At 58.2% G+C, this 19,665-nt stretch overlaps 1 protein-coding gene and 1 long non-coding RNA gene across 3 annotated transcripts; one reads left to right on the top strand and one right to left on the bottom strand.

Moving 5' to 3' along the window:
• The first annotated feature begins 4,857 nt into the window (after window positions 1-4,857).
• INHBB (inhibin subunit beta B) lies at window positions 4,858-11,918 on the top strand. Its single transcript, XM_059166614.1, has 2 exons — window positions 4,858-6,632; window positions 9,131-11,918. Exons 1-2 carry the CDS (start codon window positions 6,185-6,187, stop codon window positions 9,904-9,906), a joined length of 1,224 nt encoding a protein of 407 aa, XP_059022597.1. The 5' UTR covers window positions 4,858-6,184; the 3' UTR covers window positions 9,907-11,918.
• Window positions 11,912-18,532, bottom strand: LOC131826916 (uncharacterized). Of its 2 annotated transcripts, XR_009351807.1 has the most exons (4): window positions 18,470-18,532; window positions 18,299-18,376; window positions 15,297-15,382; window positions 11,912-12,107 (listed from the first exon to the last, which is right to left on the bottom strand). It is a non-coding gene; the product is annotated as an uncharacterized LOC131826916 (long non-coding RNA). The 2 variants fall into 2 exon arrangements; XR_009351806.1 differs by having other exon boundaries at window positions 18,299-18,525.
• Between the last annotated feature and the right edge of the window lie 1,133 nt (window positions 18,533-19,665).

Here is a 19,665-nt window from a genome sequence, read left to right as displayed (position 1 = left end):
AGGGGGGTGCGGAACACAGAAGCGAAAACTGGGGAGAGCAGCACAGATGAGTGTGTGTCGAGTGAGAATGCCCAGTGCCGGGAGGGAGAGAAAGGGCTCAGTTTGGAGCGCTTGAAATTAACACAGCTTTATGAGCCAGCAATAGGCCTGGGCTGGGCCAGGGATTGAGCTGGTATGATCCTATTTTTTTTCTTCTTCTACAACCACAGTGGTTCCCCCTGCAGAATTCCCTTCAATGGCAAGACAGAGACCCTTTTACTAGCACCAAGAATTCAATCAGAGTCTTATGTAAGGAAGGTGTGATCTTTCGTAAAATGTAACGTCATGGTGGCTCTCTTTCTAAACTACTTCACCGTGAGAGCCTGGCAGGTCTGGATTGGTGTGACTACCGAGTACCAAGGTGCACTGGGGTCGGGCGGTGGGAGTGGGGGTGGGGGCGGGTTGGTGCATACTGACTATTGGACATAAAGGTTTTCAGTTTTTAGATACATAATGAATTAATCTGTTCGTTGCTTTTTAGCAGAAAGGATGTCTTACCTATACCCATCTACAAGAATCATTTCCCTGTTTTTTTCTGTCACCTGTGAGAACCTAAGAAATGCTATGTTGGGTTGGCTGTACCTGATTGGTTTTTTGCTGGAGGCTCATTGGACAGGTGGGTGACTTCTCATTTTCCAAGGTATGGATGCAAGGGTCAGCTCTGAAGCTCAAGAGCAGCTAAGAACTGTGGAGTGCTATTTAAGGAGAATTTCGTGCTTGGACTTGAGTGTTCCTGAAGTAGACATGGTTGGACTTGGGGACCCAAAGCAAGGAGACCTTCGAAATGCTCCATTTTGCTTTTGTTAGTTGCAAAATAACTAGCTCACTGGGTTTTCGTCGTACACGGGTACATGGGACATGGTACCAGGTCCTGTCAAGCAAGCTTCTTCCCAGCACCTTGGTCATACTGAGAATGGGTCCGGGGACACAATGATTTCTAGGATTCTTGCTAACACATGATAGATGTTAGGGGACTGGTTGCTGAATGAGTCCACTGAGAAGAAATGACTGGGTGAGGGAGCCCTACACCCAGGTTTTGCATGACAACCTGGTTTAGGGATTGGCTGGGTCAGCATGCTTATGCCTGGGTGGGAAAGAGGAGGGAAGCCTGTGTGCTGTGCCCCGTGTGCAGGCCAACTGGAACTTGGGAGTTGTTGTGTGAACTCCAGACCCACTGATCAGACGACATTTCCTGCGCCTCAGCGCCTTCCTCAGTTATGCGGGAAGAACTGGCTAGTTTGTCAGCAGTCCCAGAGTTGGGCTGTGCTGGGTGCCGGGCAGCTACAGATGAAGGGCACAGATGGCCTCAGTCCTGGAGCTCATGTTTCAGAGGTGACAAGCATTCCTCCCCAGGCCACAGCAGAATGTAAGGGGGTGTATACCTGGTGGGGTTCCCCAAAGGTGGGCGCCATCCAGTGGCTCTGGTGAGAAGTACAGGGCTGTCACCTCAAAATCACCTTTCCCCACACTCTCTCTTGTCAGGGACTTGCTTCTGTGACTTTGAAAGCATGAGGTAGCCTCAGTGGTGTGGGGAGAGGAGGGAGGGAGGGTATTCTGAGGGGCACCACGCTGGTGTCTGAGTTTTTCCGAAGGCCAGCTTGGCTCCTGTCCCTTTGGGGGGCCCCATGGCAGTGTCCTGCTTCGACCCCTGCCTCCAGGTTTGTTCCACGCCCGTGTCTTGAACTGCCAGGTGGACAGAACATCTTGTCTGGTCCAGCCCTGCGGCTCCTTCCATTCAGACACTGAGCCACTCTGGAGAGGTGTGATGTGGGACAGTGACGTCTGTCCACAGGGGCTCCCCGGCCAGCGCTGGAAAAGTGACCAGCATGTCCCCCAGCCCAACTGTGCCAAAGGCCTCTTTTCAGCCCATGTCCCCAGTGCCATCGGTGTGAGGGCTTTCTCTTCATCCCACATGCTGCGGGGGCCATGCAAGGGCTGCACCTGGGTTCCCTTTTAGCAAACGTGCTCTGAGGCTCATTTATGGTTTCCTTTGTCACTTGTGAACATTTTCAGTATCCCTCAATTGACACTTAACTGTGACTTATGCAAAATAACTAACCCAAACAGAGTCATGAGAGCACATGCCTGTGCCTCCTAGAGGAAGCCCTCTCAGGTTTTGTGTGCCCTGCTCCATGACGCTGCCATGTTTTCTTCCTGCCTTCCCCATGGGGCCCGAGCTCCTCCTTGGTGGCAGGGAGCCAGCATTCTGTGGTAGTGTTTATGTTGGGGGGGGTGACCTGATCCTGCAGGAGGGCACTGGCTGCAACACTGATGTGCGTTATTGCATTCAAAACTGACAGGCATGGTCACACCTCTGGCTGGGACTGAAGGCTGAGGTCACCGTTCAAGGAGGACAGAGCCCAGTGCTAAAAGAGGCCTTAAAGCAACAGAAACAGGTCCTTGCCCCTCAGTAGGAGATGGGGGGCTCCTCCCCCCACAAGCACAAGGTGATCTGGAAGAACTCAATTTACACCCTTGGCTCCTGTGGGCTGGGGGATCAGCAGAGGGCGGGATAATCCCAGCTTCTCGAGCAGATGGTTTCTGACTACCGCTTGACCCAGTTCCCTCCCAGCAGATGACTGACAGCGGGGCTGACAGCTCTCCACCAGGCCAGCAAAGTGTGGACCCTCCTCTCAACCTCCTCTTCCCTCCTCTTACTAGCAAGGATGAAGTGACTTCTGCCCCTCCCAGAGCCCACTCAATGAGTAGGATGTTGGGATCTTCCCAAAGATGTGGAGCCCCCCCCCCCCAACTCAGTCCTATCCAGCCCCGGTGAGGCTCACAGTGAGAACGGTGGGAGCCAGACAGGCAAGGACGGCTGTTGTGAGGCTACTGGGGAGTGCGGGGTGCTCAATTCTTCACTGGCTTAAGGACTTATTCCTTCGTTCATTCATTCATTCACTCATTCAATCAACCAAGCATTAGTTCAATAAACTGCCCTTGATTTGGCATCAGAGGCAACCCATGAGACCTGGTTCTTGTCATCCAGGAGTCCAGGTCCCACAAAAGAGACAGAGAGGCAAAGGGATAACAGCCAGGCACTGGGGCGAGGAGCCTAATACGGCAAATAACTCTTCAGGGCACAAGAGGGCCATGGTGAGCTTCACCAAGGAGGAGAGATGGGGCTGGGTCTCCAAGACAGAAGGAGTGCGCCAAGTGGTTGGTGGCTGTGGTGATGGAAAGACCCAGAGAACCAGAGCTTGTGTGCCTGGTGGAGAGGCAAGCAAAGCCGCAGAGGTGGATGCAGCCTGGTTCAGAGTCCTGCGGTGCCAAAGCACCTCCTTCCTGCCCAGAGACCACAGCCTCCATGGGCTGGGGGGATTGTGAAGGAGATGGAACCAGAGGCTAGAGCATGCTGTGTGGATGGGAATAGCAGAGAGCTGGGCTCTGGAAACAGCTCCAAGGAGGCAGAAGGGCTGCCATCGTGGGGACCCTCCTGGGCCCCTGCTTCTGACTTCCTGTATCAGGTCCAATGTTGTCCCACACCGCCAAGCACCTTCAGGTCGGTTCCTCGGGTTGGGAGGGAGGGGGCGCTCGGCCTCCAGACTTGCGGGCCTCAGCGGGGCTGCAGTCCTGGCTGAGCTCCGCAGAGGCAGGAGCCAGCCTGAAGCGGCTGCCTGAAGCTTCTCAGCTCAGGGAGTGTGGGGAACGCTAAGCTGGATGCCACGTTCCAGCTTAAGTTCCCCCAGGTCCTGGGAAAGCCAGAATGACCTCCCATCCTGCTCCCTCCTCACAGTCTTGCCTGTGGAGTGGGTGGGGGTCTGGGCAGTAAGGGGATGGGACAGGGTGGTGTTCCTTGGCCTCGGGGTGCTGCACCCTGTGGACACTGTTGTGCTACTCTGTGCCCAGGTGGGGGCGTAAGGAAGGACAGAAGGAACGGCAGCACTTGGGGTTCTGGATAGTTTGGGTGTTCCGTGTTCACTGACACCGCCGCTTGGTATGGGCCACACAAGAAACTATGCCTTAGAATCACAGTGTACAGGATTCTGTGAGGAGCGTGACCAAGATACCTTGTCTGGAGTTCCCAAGGTGTGACACAGGTGTTACTGTCCCCCATGACAGGTGACGAGATAAAGACAAGAGGGTGAAGACTTCCCAAGGTCCCTCCTACAAGGCTGGCGGTGGCTGAGAGTCCACTGGAACCCCGGTTTGTCTGAGACCGGAATGGATCACTTGGGGGAGGGAGGCAGTGATGTCGGAGACCTCGTCAGCCCCGCAAGTCTTGGGGCTCAGAGGCCTTCCTGCCGCGAGGCCGGTTCCCCACACAGTTGAGGATTTTCCTGGGACTTGGAGCAGGCAGAGGCTGCGGCTGGCCAGGCCTCCAACGGCCACCGCCTCCTCTACCCCTCCAGCCCGCGGGGGCCCATGCCTCGTTCAGTGCTCGGGCGGCCCGGGGCGCTTGACTAGGGCACTGCAGCCCGGGAGCGACATCCACCCGCGGATCCAGCCAGCGGCCGCACCGCCGCCCCCGCCTCGCAAAGCTCGAGAAGGTGCACCCCGGGAGGGACGGAGGCGGCCGCGGCGGCGAGTTGCTTCTCTCGGTCGCGGAAGGCGGGGGCAGGGGCGAGGGCAGGGCCTGCACGACCGCGGGGAGAGGGCAAGCACCGTGGTCCTGGGCCGGGAGCCCGTCGGTGTCGCCCGCCACCCAGCTGGGCGAGGGTCCGGGGCGCCCACGTGGTGGGAAAGTTTCGAGACAGCAAAAGTGGCCGGGCATTGCGGGGGTGTGGGGGGGAGGGGAGCGGGCCGGCTCGCTCCTCCTTCCCGCGAAGGCAGAAAGGAAAAAAAGCTGGGGGAAGCGGGGGTGGGCGTGGGGAGCGGGCGGCAGCGACTTGAACAGATTCCGCCCCCCCCGGGGGGGGCAGCCGGAGCGGGGAGGCACGGACAGCCTCCTCCCGCATGGCCAGGACGAGGAGACTAGCTCACCACCCCCCCCCCTTTTTTTTTATGCCAACGTCTATCTCAACGCGCGCGCACATACGGAGATTGTACGGCCTTTTTTCCCCCCCTTGGGAGAAAAAACGAGGAGAGTAAAAGAAGAGAGGGCAAAGAGAAGAACTCCTCGGCAGGCTCCGCACTGTGTCGCGGTCGGGCGCAGGGACGCGGCCGCCACCCTCCCGCTCTCTCGGCCCTGCGGCGTGTGCCAGTGGGAGAGCGAGCTAGGGCACCCGCACCCGGGAACGCTGCGAGACTTTTAGACGCTCCAACCGACCTCGCCGCCGCTGCAGCAGGCAGGAGAGACAGGGGCGAGAAGGGCCCAGCCTCCACCTCGCCTTCCTCGCACGGCGCCCCGCGCCCAGCCGGCCCGCGCAGGCAGGCGGAGGGAGGGAGGCAGCGAGAAGGCGGGCGGAGCGGAGGCCCCGGCCGAGCGCGCAGCGGCCGGCCCGCCCGCCGGTGGATGCGGCGCCCCGGGAGCCTAGAGACAACTTTGCCGTGTGACGCGCCGGGAGGACTGCAGGGCCCGCGGCCGGGGACTCCGCGCCGCCTCTGAGCGGGCCCGCGCGGCCAGCGCTCCCCGGCGCTCCCGCCACTGCGCTCGCCCCGCTCCGCCGCCCGCCCGCCGGCCCGAGGCGAGGACTACCGGCCCGTCGCCGGCGGCCGCGGCCCTTCCTAGGCGCTCAGGTGCGAGCGCGGGGCCCCGCCGCAGCGCCCGCCGCAGCGCCGCGCCAAGCCGCGCCCGGCTCCGCTCCGGGGACTCCGGCGTCTTCGCTTCCGTCTCGGCCAAGTTGCGTCGACCGGCCCTTTCGCCACCTTCCCCGCGCGGCGGCCGAGGCGCCACTGCCGCCGCTTTCGCTTCACCGGAGCTGGGGGCTGCGGGGCCCCGACGCGGAGAGGATGGGGGGAAGGCTGCAGATGCCGAGGCGCCCTGAGACGCCCGCGCGGCAGTGACCCTCCGGCCCTCTCCTCGCCGGCGCGCCTCTCCGGCCCCCGCGGCCCTCGGCGCCCCTTCCCCGCCGCGCGGGAACCCTCGCGGCCCGGCCGGCCCCCTCCCCCTGCTAGCCGGCGGCGGCCCTCCCGGCGGGCGGGCGGAGGCCCGGGCGGGCGCGGGCGGGGGCGGGGCGGGGCGGCGCGCCGGGAGCCCGGAGCCCGGCCCTGCGCTCGGCTCGGCTCGCCTCGCGGCGGGCGCCCTCGTCGCCAGCGGCGCACCATGGACGGGCTGCCCGGTCGGGCGCTGGGGGCCGCCTGCCTTTTGCTGCTGGCGGCCGGCTGGCTGGGGCCCGAGGCCTGGGGCTCGCCCACGCCCCCTCCGTCGCCTGCCGCGCCGCCACCGCCCCCGCCGCCCGGAGCCCCCGGCGGCTCGCAGGACACCTGCACGTCGTGCGGCGGCTTCCGGCGGCCGGAGGAGCTGGGCCGGGTAGACGGGGACTTCCTGGAGGCGGTGAAACGGCACATCTTGAGCCGCCTGCAGATGCGGGGCCGGCCCAACATCACGCATGCCGTGCCCAAGGCCGCCATGGTCACGGCCCTGCGCAAGCTGCACGCGGGCAAGGTGCGCGAAGACGGCCGTGTGGAGATCCCGCACCTCGACGGCCACGCCAGCCCGGGCGCAGACGGCCAGGAGCGCGTCTCGGAGATCATCAGCTTCGCGGAGACAGGTGGGTTGGTTCCACGGGCGGCCAGATGCGGCCCTCGCTCCCCACCCCCTCTTCACCCTCTCCCACCCCCTTCTCCTTGCCCGTCTGGCCGCCCCAGCCAGCGCACCCTGGGTGCAACGCGGACTCTCGGCCCTGCCGCTCCCCTCTGGCCCTGTGCGCCCCGTCCTGGTTGCCGTCTTCTTACCCGCCCCCCACCACCCCGGGCAGCATACCTCTTCCTGCTCCCCCGTCCCCGTCGCTGAACGCCTTGCCCTCCACCCCTGTTCTCTGAAACCGGGCCCCAGCGCCTCTGGGCGTGCATCCCCCTCCCGGCAGATGCGTGCGGCCCTGGCTCCGCGGGCACTTGCTTGGTGATTGCTTAATGTTTTTGTTTCCCACGATCGGAGTGTAGGCTTAGCAGTGTGGTTGGAGATGTGTGTGCTTGTTGATATCCGTGGGCCGGAGAAGTGTGTGTGTGTGTGTGTGTGTGTGTGTGTGTGCGCGCGCGCGCGCGCGCCTGTGTGAGAGGCCCCGGGGCCGCTTCCATCGCCGGGCAGCGTGGGCTTGCCAGGATTGCTGAAGCCTCACTGGGGAGAGCTAGGCAACCTCTCTTCCGATTGTGTGGGCACCGGAATCGGGCGGAAGGCAGGCTTCTCAACAGGTCCCATCATTTACGCAGAGAAAGACGCGGCTCGGCTCGGGGGGCAGCCCGGTGCCTCTCGGCTCTCCTGGCAGCGGTAGCAGCCCCCTTGCCTGAGAGCCGCAGAGTTCGTAGTTAACAAAGGGTAGGAGTCCTTTCTGGAATTTTCTCCCGGCCCCGGATTGCAAATTTCTACCGCTGTCTAAATATAATAATCGAGAGACAGAAAATCTTTCAGAACTTTAAAAGAAGAAGGAAAATGTGCCCGCGCTGAAATGCTGCAAGTGCTTTCCACTCCGCTGTCCTTTTCAGGACTTGAATGAGCCAGGCTGGCTTTTGTGCCTGGAGCTCAGCCCCATTTGTGCGGAGGGGACTGCGGAGAAGGTCGCAGAGGGGGAAGCCCTGGTGCGGGCAGGGCGGGGGTGGGCAGGGAGCTTGTAGAGGGGGGGACGCTTGTGTCACCAGGCTGAAAATGCCCCCCATCCTCCCAGGCAGACGGTCCTGGTGCCGCCTGGGGATGAAAAGGGATGAAAAGTTTTGCATGGCCGGGTGTGGAGAAAAGCAGAGACAATCGGGCTGGTTTGTGCTTAGAAAGAAATGCATTGCTGTTTTAGTTGTCCCACCGAGTCAGGGAAAGCTCTACATGCAATTAGAGAGCTTGGATTAAAAGGTGCTTTGGGGCCCAGAGTAGAAATGTGATTCTGGAAGGTCGAGAAGGCCTTTTGGTCCCGGTGGCACAAAATGACAGCGGGGGCTGGTGTATTTCTGGTCCGATTCACGGAGCCAGCTCTTTGACTTATAAATAACAGATTCAGGTCACAGGCAGCTCGTCCAAGACCAGCTTTTAAGGCTGCACTTTCCCCCATTTCAAAGTCAGATGTCAGTGTTATTAGAGAGCCAGGCGAGGCCTGAGGAGGGGGCTGCAAGGCAGTGGTAGGAGTTTTGATAAAACCAGCCATGGTCACACAGTTGCCTTATTTGTTCTTCCTGGGGGGGAAAAAAAGAGGAGAAAGAAGAAAAAAGTACAGATTGCCAGAAGTCACTGAAATGTACCATGAGAGAGTAGTTGTGTCTAGGTTGGCATGGCCTCTCTTCTTGTTGAGCAGAATTATGAAGGAAACTAACAAGGCAGTTCCCCCTTTTCCTTGACGATATTAACATGCCCTTAATGGGGAGCCAGCATCTCCCAAACAGAGTGGACCTCAAGTTTCAAGGCTGAAACTTGGAAATTGTCAGAAGCGAGGGCTGCACTTTGCAGCCTGCAAAGCACACCTTCTTGTGTCAGAAATCTGAGCAGAGCTCGCTTGTTTGCCGTGGAGGTTCCACTGGGGGTTGGATCAGATCATGCTTAGGTAAACATTGGGAAGAGGCTGTAGGTGGCTCAGCTCGATTTTGCAATGCCCTGAGTTAACCAAAAAAAAAAAAAAACAAACAAAAAAACAAAAAACAAAAAACCAACCTCTCTCCTGACACAACCCACCCCCAAATCCTCAGGATCCTGGTTTTGTTTTTCAGATTTCACAGATACCCATAACAACTTGTTAAGATCTTGGCCCTCTGACAAGTTCCTCTGTTGAGCTTTGAGGCCTGACAGCCTGTCTCCAGGGAGCCCTGGCTGGGGAGAGGTGAGGCAGAATTTTAGAGGCCCACCGGACCCTCCAGCTCCAAGCGGGTTGGGTGTTTCTCAATGGAAAGCGCTTTTTTCTGCCTCTCCCAGGTTGCACTCAGAGGCCCTGGCCCCAGGAACAGTCTTTCTGGTCAATAACGTTTCCCAGCTGTGTGGCAAGTTCGCATTCCAGCATCACACCGCTGAGTGTCTTTCCCCATTGCCTCGTGTTCTCCTTGAATTAACTTGGCCTGCTCTCCCACTTCTCCGCAGATGGCCTGGCCTCCTCCCGGGTCCGTCTGTACTTCTTCATCTCCAATGAAGGCAACCAGAACCTCTTTGTGGTGCAGGCCAGCCTGTGGCTCTACCTGAAGCTCCTGCCTTATGTCCTGGAGAAGGGCAGCCGGAGGAAGGTGCGGGTCAAGGTATACTTCCAGGAGCAGGGCCACGGCGACCAGTGGGACGTGGTAGAGAAGAAGGTGGACCTCAAGCGCAGCGGCTGGCACACCTTCCCACTCACCGAGGCCATCCAGTCCTTGTTTGAGCGCGGCGAGCGGCGGCTCAACCTGGACGTGCAGTGCGACGGCTGCCCGGAGCTGGCCGTGGTGCCGGTGTTTGTGGACCCGGGCGAGGAGTCGCACCGGCCCTTCGTGGTGGTGCAGGCCCGGCTGGGAGACAGCAGGCACCGCATCCGCAAGCGGGGCCTGGAGTGCGATGGCCGGACCAACCTCTGTTGCAGGCAACAGTTCTTCATCGACTTCCGCCTCATCGGCTGGAACGACTGGATCATCGCGCCCACCGGCTACTACGGGAACTACTGTGAGGGCAGCTGCCCGGCCTACCTGGCAGGGGTCCCTGGCTCCGCCTCGTCCTTCCACACGGCGGTGGTGAACCAGTACCGCATGCGGGGCCTCAACCCTGGCACGGTGAACTCCTGCTGCATCCCCACTAAGCTGAGCACCATGTCCATGCTCTACTTCGACGACGAGTACAACATCGTCAAGCGGGACGTGCCCAACATGATCGTGGAGGAGTGCGGCTGCGCCTGACCGCGGCAGGGCTGCGGCTGTGGGGGGAGGGGGTGCGAGGGGGCACGAGGATGGGGCCCCTGGAAGGGCTCCTTCCGACCCCTGTGGGAACCGGCTGCCCAGCCAGCCGAGTGCGGTCCTTCTGTCGGGCTGCCCAGCAGGTGCCAGGGTGAGGCCTGAAATCTTTTCCTACTACTTCATCGAGCAAATCAGTCCAAGCCAGAGCTCGGACGCTCAACTGACACGAGATACTTTCAAATGCACACGTAGGTGCGCACAGCCAGACGCGTCCTGCCACCCACACGGCAGCCTCTGGGATACCAGCAAATGGATGCGGTGACAAAGGGCAGCTTAGCTACGAATGCCTGTCAGTCGGAGAGAATGGGGTGAGCAGCCACCATTCCCACCAGCTGGCCCGGCCATTCTGAATCACGCCTTCGGAGCACACATAAAAGCACAAAGACAGAGACACAGAGAGAGAAAGAGAGAGAGGGAGAGGGAGCACGGGAGCCACAGAGAGGAAGAGCAGATGCAGGGGTGGGAAGTGTATGAACAGGCAGGAGGGCTGTGTGTCCCCCTTTGCTTGTGTGCAAGGCCCGCCAGGCCTCAGCATCTCCTGGCTCAGACATGCTGGCTTCCTTCCCTGCCTGGGATCCTTCATGCTGCAGGACCAGGGGAAGCCTGGCTTTTCCCAGCCTTGTAGAGGGAAAGAGGCCTGGAATGGACATAACCTGCCAGAGACCATGGAGCCGTGGCAATGACCGTTTGACTGTCGCTTGGGTCCCTGGCGTGACTTATATGTGTGTGTGTGTGTTGGGGGGAGGGAGGGAGGGAGAGGAGAAGGATCTTAATTTGATGCTTTAACTGATCACTAGCAGTTGACAGACAGGTCACACATTCCAGTTGCATCATTGAAAAGGGACTTTTCTACCAGGTAGGACCTTTAACTTAAGATTTGAGTCATTTTTCAAGGGAAGAAAATAAAAGTTGCAATCTGTGCCCTTCACTGGGGATGTTCCTCCAGGACTAGTTGGGATTGGGGGGGAAATGACCCCAAGGCAAGGGAATGAGCCCAGAGGAGGAGGAAAGGGTGGAGTGGAGGCATTCTGGAAATGCTGGTAGGCATGGAGGGGGGTGCCCTCTCCCCGCCCCAGCAGGGTTGTGGGAGGGGAGCAGTGTAGCTGGTCTGGGAGAGCCGGGGAAGGCTTTCAGCTGCTTTACAGAAGTTGCCTGCATGGGTCCCAGCCACCAGGGTGGACCATGGACGTGCCCCCCCGCCTCCCGCCTGCTCGCCTGCCCGCCCGCCCCTCCTAGCACTTGCTGACTTGCCTGACGCCCGTGATCTTGCACTTGCCCATCTGCGTGTGTCCAGGAGTGGCCCTTGGCAGAGCACTGAACTCGCTCGGCCCCCAGAGGCCCAGGTGCCGCGTGAACTATGCAATTTAAAGGGTTGACCCACACTAGACGAAACTGGACTCGTACGACTCTTTTTATATTTTTTATACTTGAAATGAAATCCTTTGCTTCTTTTTTAAGCGAATGATTGCTTTTAATGTTTGCACTGATTTAGTTGCATGATTAGTCAGAAACTGCCATTTGAAAAAAGAAGTTATTTTTATAGCAGCAAAAAAAAAAAATACAGTTAAATGTATTATACATAATTTTGGAACCAAAGAGGCCAACAGATCAGTTTTAATTTTTATTAGATGGTGAGGCCATCTTCTATGAGGTAGACGTTCTGAACAATCCCTTGAGTGGCCTGCCAACGTTTCAGGGTATAAATGGATTTTGTTTATTCAGTTTGATGTGTCTTTTCTATCTTTACACACCCAGAAGGTACAGAAAAAAAAAATGACTATGGTAGAATGCAGGTGTGCGTCCTTAAATCCCCACCTTTATGTTTATTTAATAAAGCTCCCCTTAGGTTCTGTTTCATAATAATTTAAAACCAAACAATTTTCCCATAGACTTGCTGTTAAAGTATTTTACATCTGTGTACAGTTTAAGAAAATAAAAGATCGAGTGCCACGGGCTTCCTGCCTTGTGTGGTGTTGGGGGAGCCACGGGGACGGGGGGGGGGGGCGGGGGGCAGGGCATGGGCAGGAGGCCGTGGCCGGGAGAGGGCATGGGCTGGGTGTCCAGCTTTGATGCCCCTGGCCTCCACAGCTCGCTCCTGGCCCTCTCTGAGTCCTTGCCATGAGCACGGATGTCAGTCAGAGAGTCTAGGAAAAATGGCAGAAGATCAAAATGAAGGACAATTAGCAAATTCATGAATTACACATTTGTTTACTCTCCTGGTCCCAAGACTAATTATGTTCTACCAGACCCACATCTATTACCACTTGAAAGTGCTGGTTAAGCCCACTCCCCACATCCCTGGAAGGAAATGTAAAACCTGGAAGAGAGAAGCCCACCTGACCTCCACACCCACCTCCATTCACTAATATGGGTGACTGTAACCCAGAAGAGGCTGGGATCTTAGGACAGGAGGGTGAAACAGAAATGAGGCCATGAGTATGCTGATTGTCATTGCCTGCTGGGAATTTAACTGGGAGTAGGTAGTGGCGGTGGTTTTTGTAGTGACAAAGGTCCAGCCCTTACGGCAGGTAGGACTCAGCAGACCCATGAAGGGCTGCTGGGTATCGTGCTTTTTGGGGACATGGTTTCATCATTTTCCAGAGCTTGGAATCTGAGGCTCAGAGAGGTTCAGAGCTTGCCTGAGGTCACAGAGTTGGGACAGGAACGCTGGGCACTAGAAGCCAAGTGCCCCAGCTGGCCCACCTATTCTGGGGAAGACTGCAGCCCTAAGGCAGTGCCTTCATCTGAGGCCCTGGGGTTGCTCCTTGGTTTTTGGATCACATGTGGTCTTCCCAGAAAATCTCAGGACATTTGAGCAGGCAGGGTCTTACAGATTGGTCTAACCCCGTTAAGGTTACAATGGGAAAACCGAAGGAGGCAGCAGGCAGCGAGAGGGACATATCACAAGAGGCACAGCCCACTGGTAGCAGGAGGTGGTATCTGGCTTCTGTCTCCATCCTTTGCCTATCTGAGGGAACTATTGCTCTACCAGCCTTTTTTCCTGAGGACTGTAAGTATTGACCTACATGATCTTCAGACACTATACAATCAATAGGGACAAAGAAGAAAATTTCATAAAGATAGGCTTGGCCTGGGCATTTGGGATGTAAGTTGGGATCCAGCTGCTTCTCTCCAGTGGGCTACGTCCAGCTGCTGGTTGCTCTAGGCCCTTAGTCCAGTTGCTGCCCACCCCTGGCCCCAGAATCTTTGCTGGCAGCCTCTGGGGTGGGCAGTGTGAGTCACCAGGGTGCCTCTACTCTTTGGGATATTGAGCACCTCTGGGGCCCACTCCTGGGACTGAGCTTCACAGCGTGGCCCATGGATCCCACAGTAGCCCCAGGAAGGGTCTGGGACTCTGAGGTCACGAGGCCAGTGGACTGAGTGGTGCTCTGCTGCCCTTTGCTGGCAGGGGCCCCTGTGGGCTCTGGCCCCGGTGGGACAACGGCATTTAGTAGTAACTTTTCCTGACAGGTGCAATGAGGACAGACAGGTCCGCTCCCTGGGCCCGGGGCTAAGTATTCTTTCAGAGTTGGGATATGCTGCTTCCTTCCCATGCTTCTGTGGCCATAGGCTCCCCTGTTCCTTCCTTCTTATTCAGTTCTCGGTCCTTTTCTACCTACTGCCCTTTCCCATTCTCTGCCTCTGTCTTCTCAGTGGGCCTGGCCTGAGGGCACACTTCTCTCTGGGGTATGGCCCTGGAGCCCCACATTGCAGGCCAGAGAGTAACCTCCCACGCTGTCCTCCGGGTCCAGTGTCTCTGACCCTGGGCTGTCCTGGTCTGTTTTAAGGTTCCTCTTCCTTCCCCCGTATCCCTATTTCTCTTCTTCAGAGCACCAGGTTGTTATCCTCTCATGTGACCAATGGGTCAGGCAGGGCCAGCCAGCCTACGAGACCTGCCTCAGATGGCCCCACCACCCACCCCCTGTGATTTGTGAGAACCTACCATGTTGATTCATCCTTGCCTGAAGTCCTCAGTGACTCCGTGGAGCCAAGTCTGAGGTTGGGGAAATGGGGCATGGGGTGTGGTGGCCACACCCACCACCCTTCGGTTTTCCCCTATTTCCCAGATGGACAGATGGAGGGTCCACTAAACAGAGGCTCCAGGGATGTCCTATGCCTGTTTTCCCTCCCAGTCCTCTGAGAGTTGGGCTCAGCGTGGAGCACAGAGTGGGTCCCCTACTGCGAAGCCCGACGTGGAGGCAGCCTTTAGGAGGGCCTGTTGTGCGTCACAGCTTGTATCCATGGTCCTGCTACCGGGTATGACATCACCACTGCCACCTGTGCAAAGGCTGAGGGTCCATACCAAGGCCCAGGAGAGGGCCTTGGGCTGCTCTGGGACCGTGGCTAGGCCCCCAGCTCACTGGGCACTCAGGCTTGCCCAGCACACGCCTAGCATGCCCTCTGCAAGGCCCGGTGGGAATTCTTGCGGGGAACCCCGTGAGGAGCTTGGCAGAACATCCCTACAGCTTCCTAGACTTCCTTCAGGGGCAGGGACAAGGGCGGTGGGGGCGCGTAGACTGCCACCAAGTCATGAAGACCACACTACAGGCCAAAGAAAGGATGCCGTGTGGGCAAAGGAGCAGAAAGCCAATGCCCTTCCTGCAGGCAGAGGCTCCCGGAGGACTCCTAACCCATACTAACTTCTCGTGGGATGTTTGGAGCCAACGACGATTGACCCATGGGCCTGGCACGAGGAGCTGCGCCTGTTGTAGGTGAGGCCTGGGCCTGGGTCGGGCAGGTGTGGCAGGTTCCTGGAGCCCGTGGGCTGCATGGGGGCTGTGGGTGAGTGGTTGCGGGTGAGCTCAGTGGTGCAAGGGTGGGGGTGGGGGCGGGGAGAGCTGGGAGTGAGGTGGTGTGACTGCAGGTGTGACTCTACATGGGAGCCATGGGGGGTGCAACTGTATGTGCGATCTTGGGGCATGTGGTTGGCTGTGTCTGAGGCTGTGTGTGTGTGTGTGTGTGTGTGTGTGTGTGGTTGGGGGTGAGGCCACGTGGGCTGGGAGTCTGTGATGGGAGGGTGTGGTCACATGGTTGGTTGTGTGTATTTCATCGAGGTAGTTATATCTATAAATCTGGCCCGTGGCTGGCAAGTCCCCCGCCTCCCACCACCACCACTGGCATCTAGATTGCCCCCATGCTAGGCAGGTGCCAGGCATGCTGGATCAGGGGCTGACCTGTGTGGTGTCACCACCCCTGTAGCCCTGCGCTGGCCACTCACTGCAAGAGATGGGGGCTGGGGTTGTCACCATGGTGTCCCTGCACCCCTGAAGCCATTCTTTACAAGTAAAATGGTACCCTCTGGCCAGTCATTCCATTGCTCAAGAAATATTTACCTGGGGGCTTGTTCTTCTGCGTTGGGGGATCGTCAGCTCGGTCCTCTTCACCATCCCGGTCAGTGTGGGAGCAAGTATGATTATCCCTATTTGACAGATGAGAAGATGAAGGCCGAGAAAGCCATTCACTGAAGGTGGCACAGCTCATAAGTGGCAGAGCTGGGATTGGCCCCCAGAAGCCATAAGTGGCAGAGCTGGGATTGGCCCCCCAGGAGCTGTTTCTAAAGTCACTTACAGCTGCTGGGCTGCCCAGGGGGACAGGTAAGGGAAGACACAGTTGTTCTGGGGCCTACCTGGCAGGGAGAGGAGGCTGGAGCTCAGGGTTCTCTCTGTCCCCATGCCACCATCCCACCACTCCTGCCCAAGGCTCCAACCTAGCATATCAATGCCACCTGTGCTTGGAGCTGTTCTCTTTGGCTATGGGGACCACCATCCATGTGTCATCCCTTCTCCCTCCATGGCCAGGTGGGTGTGATGCCTCTGGGCCTGATTCTTAGAAAACAGACTATGGATTAAGCAAAGATGAGTGGGGATGGGGAAGGGCGGGCAGGAAGCCAGTGGCTTTGCCTCTGGGCCCCATGGTGGTGGTGGAGGCGGTCTAGACAATCTTCCTTAGTAGAGGCACCGGAAGCCTTTGCTCAGGGTCCTCCCACCTGGTTTTGTGATGATAGCCCGACCTAGCCTCTCAGTGTCCTCGTCTGTAAAATGGGGGCAGTGACAGTCCCTACCATGGGGCCCAGAGGCTCAGGGGGTTGTCATGAGCATTGAGGTGCTTAGAACAGGGCCAGGCTTCCAAGCGCTTGCTGTTTCCCAAGTCTTCCCTGTGTTAGGAATGGTACGGGATGTCCTGCCGGAGCCCTGCCCTTCCTCGGAGAGGCCCTCTCCCCTATACTCTTTCGTCCTAAGTTATTCATTCAATGAATACTCCTGGGGGCTGTGACGCGGATGATGTTAGCTAACATCTACGGAGAATTTACAGTCACTGGCTGTATGGCTTCACGACACTGTCTGGTTAATCTTTAAAACCTCCCTGTTGGGCAGGTGAGGTGTACCCATTTTACTGATGAGGAGTCGAGGCCCAGGAAGTAGACTATCTTGCTGGAGGCCTCATAGAGATTCCAGGGCTGGATGGCGTCTGTGGCCTTCCAGATGCTGCCTCCTCTCCCTTCAGTGTTCTCAAGAGAACTTCGGGGTCCTTAAGCCCCAGGGGCTGGGGGAGATGGAGGAGGAGGTAGGAGGGAGAGCTGCTCTAGGGCCAAAGGGACCTGGGGAGGCCTTTTAGAAGCCCTCAGCTGTCCCCCAGCCTTCCCCCTCTCCCAAGGGTCCTGCCCACCTGCAGATCCCACCTGGTGAGAATGGCCACTGCATGGGGACCCGTTCGAGGTCACTACATACCCCCAGAGAATCTGACAGGGGCAAAGGCCCACAGAGGCACTGAGAAAATGCACACGGGGTGCATTTGCAAGTGGGATTTCAAAGATGGATTCTTAGACCCCCTCACTGAGCCAGGGGAGAGAGGGGGGCAGAGAGAGAGGATTATAGAAGGAGGTGTTACTACCCACATACAATTACAGGGACCCTCCAAGTCCACATTAGCTCAGAGGGCTTTGTGTCCTCAAACATTTCCTCTAGAACTTCACCTACCCCTCCGGGCAGGCTCCTGGTGTGCCCCCTCTTCACCTCTTTCTTCCTACCAGGCCTCCCAGCTACCTTCGCTCCCTGTGCCTCCCCTGCCCAGTCCCTCTCAGCCCTGTGTCTCCCTCCCCAGCCTCAGGGGATGGTGGTGAGCGTGAGGGTGGGTTCCTGGGTGCTAATTCCAGCCCTGGTCTGGAACGAGGGGTGTGGGAGGGCTGGGTTTGCCCGACTCACTCTCCTTCCTCATTACTGTGGGGCCTTTGGGTGGAGCACAAGGCCCTGGGGTCTGCCGGTGGGAAGGGGAGACCCTCCTTGGCCCCCCCGTGGGCGTCTGCGTGGGCGTGGGCAGGCATGCCTGTGTAAGAATCTTCACCCCCTGGGGAGCTCGGAGCCTCACGGAGAACCCTGGTCTTTAGGCCATTCGGGAACCCCATCAACCCAGGAGGAGTATGGCCCCAGGCCTCAGGGGACAATCTGAGTGTGGTCTGGTTCTGTGCTGGGGCTTTGGGGCGTCGTCTCATTTCTCCCAGAAGCCCTGGGAGGGCAGTAAGTCACAGCCATTCACCCCATCCACAGATGAGGCTCCTGGGGCCACCATCCTCTTCCAGGGCCTCGGAGCCCCGTGAGCAGGTAGGTGTGCCACCCTGTCTCTGAGACTGCTTCCTAACTTTCCCGCTGTGGGGGTGGCCCGGAGGACACCCCGCAGCTCTGTCTAGGGCTCCTCGGTCCCTACTTGAGAGCAGCTTCGGTGACCCTCTCAGCACTAACTGTGCGGGTGGACTGAGGTGCAGAAATCCCTCGGCGGGGAAGGGGGGAGTAGGTAAGGGTGGGAGGGAAAGACCCATTGCAGATACGTCGTACCTTTGGGGGAGGGCTGGTCGTGGGAACCAGGAAGGGGCTGGGGCCACCTTGGCCCTGGCAGAGGGCCTGTTTGGGTGGTGGCAGTCTCAGGCCAACCCTGCAGTTGGCAAATCATAGGTCTTTTTCCAAAATACACCCATGGCATGCTCCCACCTTTCTTGGGTAATATTTTAAGTAATACTTGGTCGACCCTTGCACTCCCCTACATAAAATCCTCCCAGGGCTCCCGGGCCCCAGGAAGAAGTCCGGTGGCTCATGGGCTCACCAGGGCCCCAGGCCTGCCACATACCTCCCCACCTGGAGCCCTCAGGCCGCTTCTTGCCTGCCACACTCAGGCTTCAGTTCCCATTGACAGCTCACCACCTTCACCTCGGGGTCTCCAAATACCCTTTTCTGCCCCCAACACCTTTTCTCCCCCTCTTGGGTGATTGTGCTTCTCCCTTTGGGGCTCTGGAGTAGAGCCCTGGCTCCCCAAGCCTCAGAATTCCCACCCTCCATGATCTTACCTGCACGGTCACCCCCACACCTGCCTGGACTCTAGGGAAGGTCGGGTCCGTCTTATTCACCCCTGCACCGTCCTGAGGCTGGGACAGAATTAGGGCTCAGCACACAATTGTTAAAATGAAGGAATACAGTCATGTTTGGGTGGGGGTGGGGAGAGGTCTGACCCCACTCACCCATTTCCCTGATGGAGCAACGAGGCAGAGGGGAACGGGCAGAGCCCAGGCTCAGCGGGCTAAGACCCAAAGCTAGCTAGCGCTCCTGGCCACGCCTTTGTTATTTTTCTCCCTTTCAAGAGCACCCCGTGCCCCACAGGTGACTCATGCAATAGCATTTCAAAAGACCTGTAATTTGCCCTGAGTGTTCAGCCTTTGTGGCAAAGCTCTGCTTCGTATAGGAGCTTCTGGGCAAACACAATGCTATCTGCCTCAGTGGCAACCAAGTGCCTGGGCTCCAATCAAGGGTCCCCGTTGGCTTTCTGGGGCACCACCCCTCCCCCCACCGCCTAGACCTCATGACACCCCGAAGAAGACATCCCTCCCTGCCCTGGGCTTCCACTCCTAGGAAAGTGTGGTTTGCCACCTGAGGGTGTCTTATAAAAGCTCAGCTTTAATTAATCAATCACTGAGAGATGAATTGGTTAATGCGGGCGCCCTCCCCCACGGGTGACTGGCACCATAACGAGGGTCAGTTACTTCAGCGTTACTAATGAAGGCTCCGGCCCTCCCGAGGAGGAGTGGAAGGGTGCACAGGCCGAGTCGGCTCTGCAGGGCAGCCCTCTGCCCCCTCCCCGGGGGTGTGAGCGAGGTTCCAGAGCCGTGCATCTTCTTTGCCATTTCGATGTGAGGAAGGGCCCTGGACGGACGAGGGGTCGGGGGCTGGACTTGGGAGGCGGACTAGGCTGTCAGCCTCGCCAGGGCGGGGGCCTATCCGCTTGTGCATGGCTGTATCCCCCCAGCGTGGGATTGGCGCCTGGCCCATAGCAGGTGCTCTCAGGAAGTAGCTGCTGGCCCTGCCCCCAGGGCATGTGATCTTAGGCATGTTTGTTGCCCTCTCCAGCCTAGATTTTTCTCGCCTGAAATTGGATTGAATTAGATGGTTCGTTCATTCATTCTCTCATTTATTTCTCTAGTAATTCCTTGTTTTTTCTCGCTTCATTTCTGAAGTGTCTATTACACATCAGTAGTCCAGAGGCAGCACTCCTCTCTCCTTGAGGACAGTCACCTGTAGCCCCTGCTACTGCCAAGAGCCATTCCCTTGGAAAAGACAAGGCCCCGGGGCTCTGGGATAGGGGGTACCTGCCTTCAGAGGGACAGTCATCCTGAGCCAGCTCCATGTGAACTTCATGTGACCTTCCTCCCAGGCAGAGACT

Source organism: Mustela lutreola, chromosome 3, assembly GCF_030435805.1.
Source record: "Mustela lutreola isolate mMusLut2 chromosome 3, mMusLut2.pri, whole genome shotgun sequence".
Taxonomy (NCBI): domain Eukaryota; kingdom Metazoa; phylum Chordata; class Mammalia; order Carnivora; family Mustelidae; genus Mustela; species Mustela lutreola.
The sequence above is the reverse complement of the archived record's forward strand: the minus strand, read 5'-3'. Positions and strand labels throughout refer to the sequence as shown.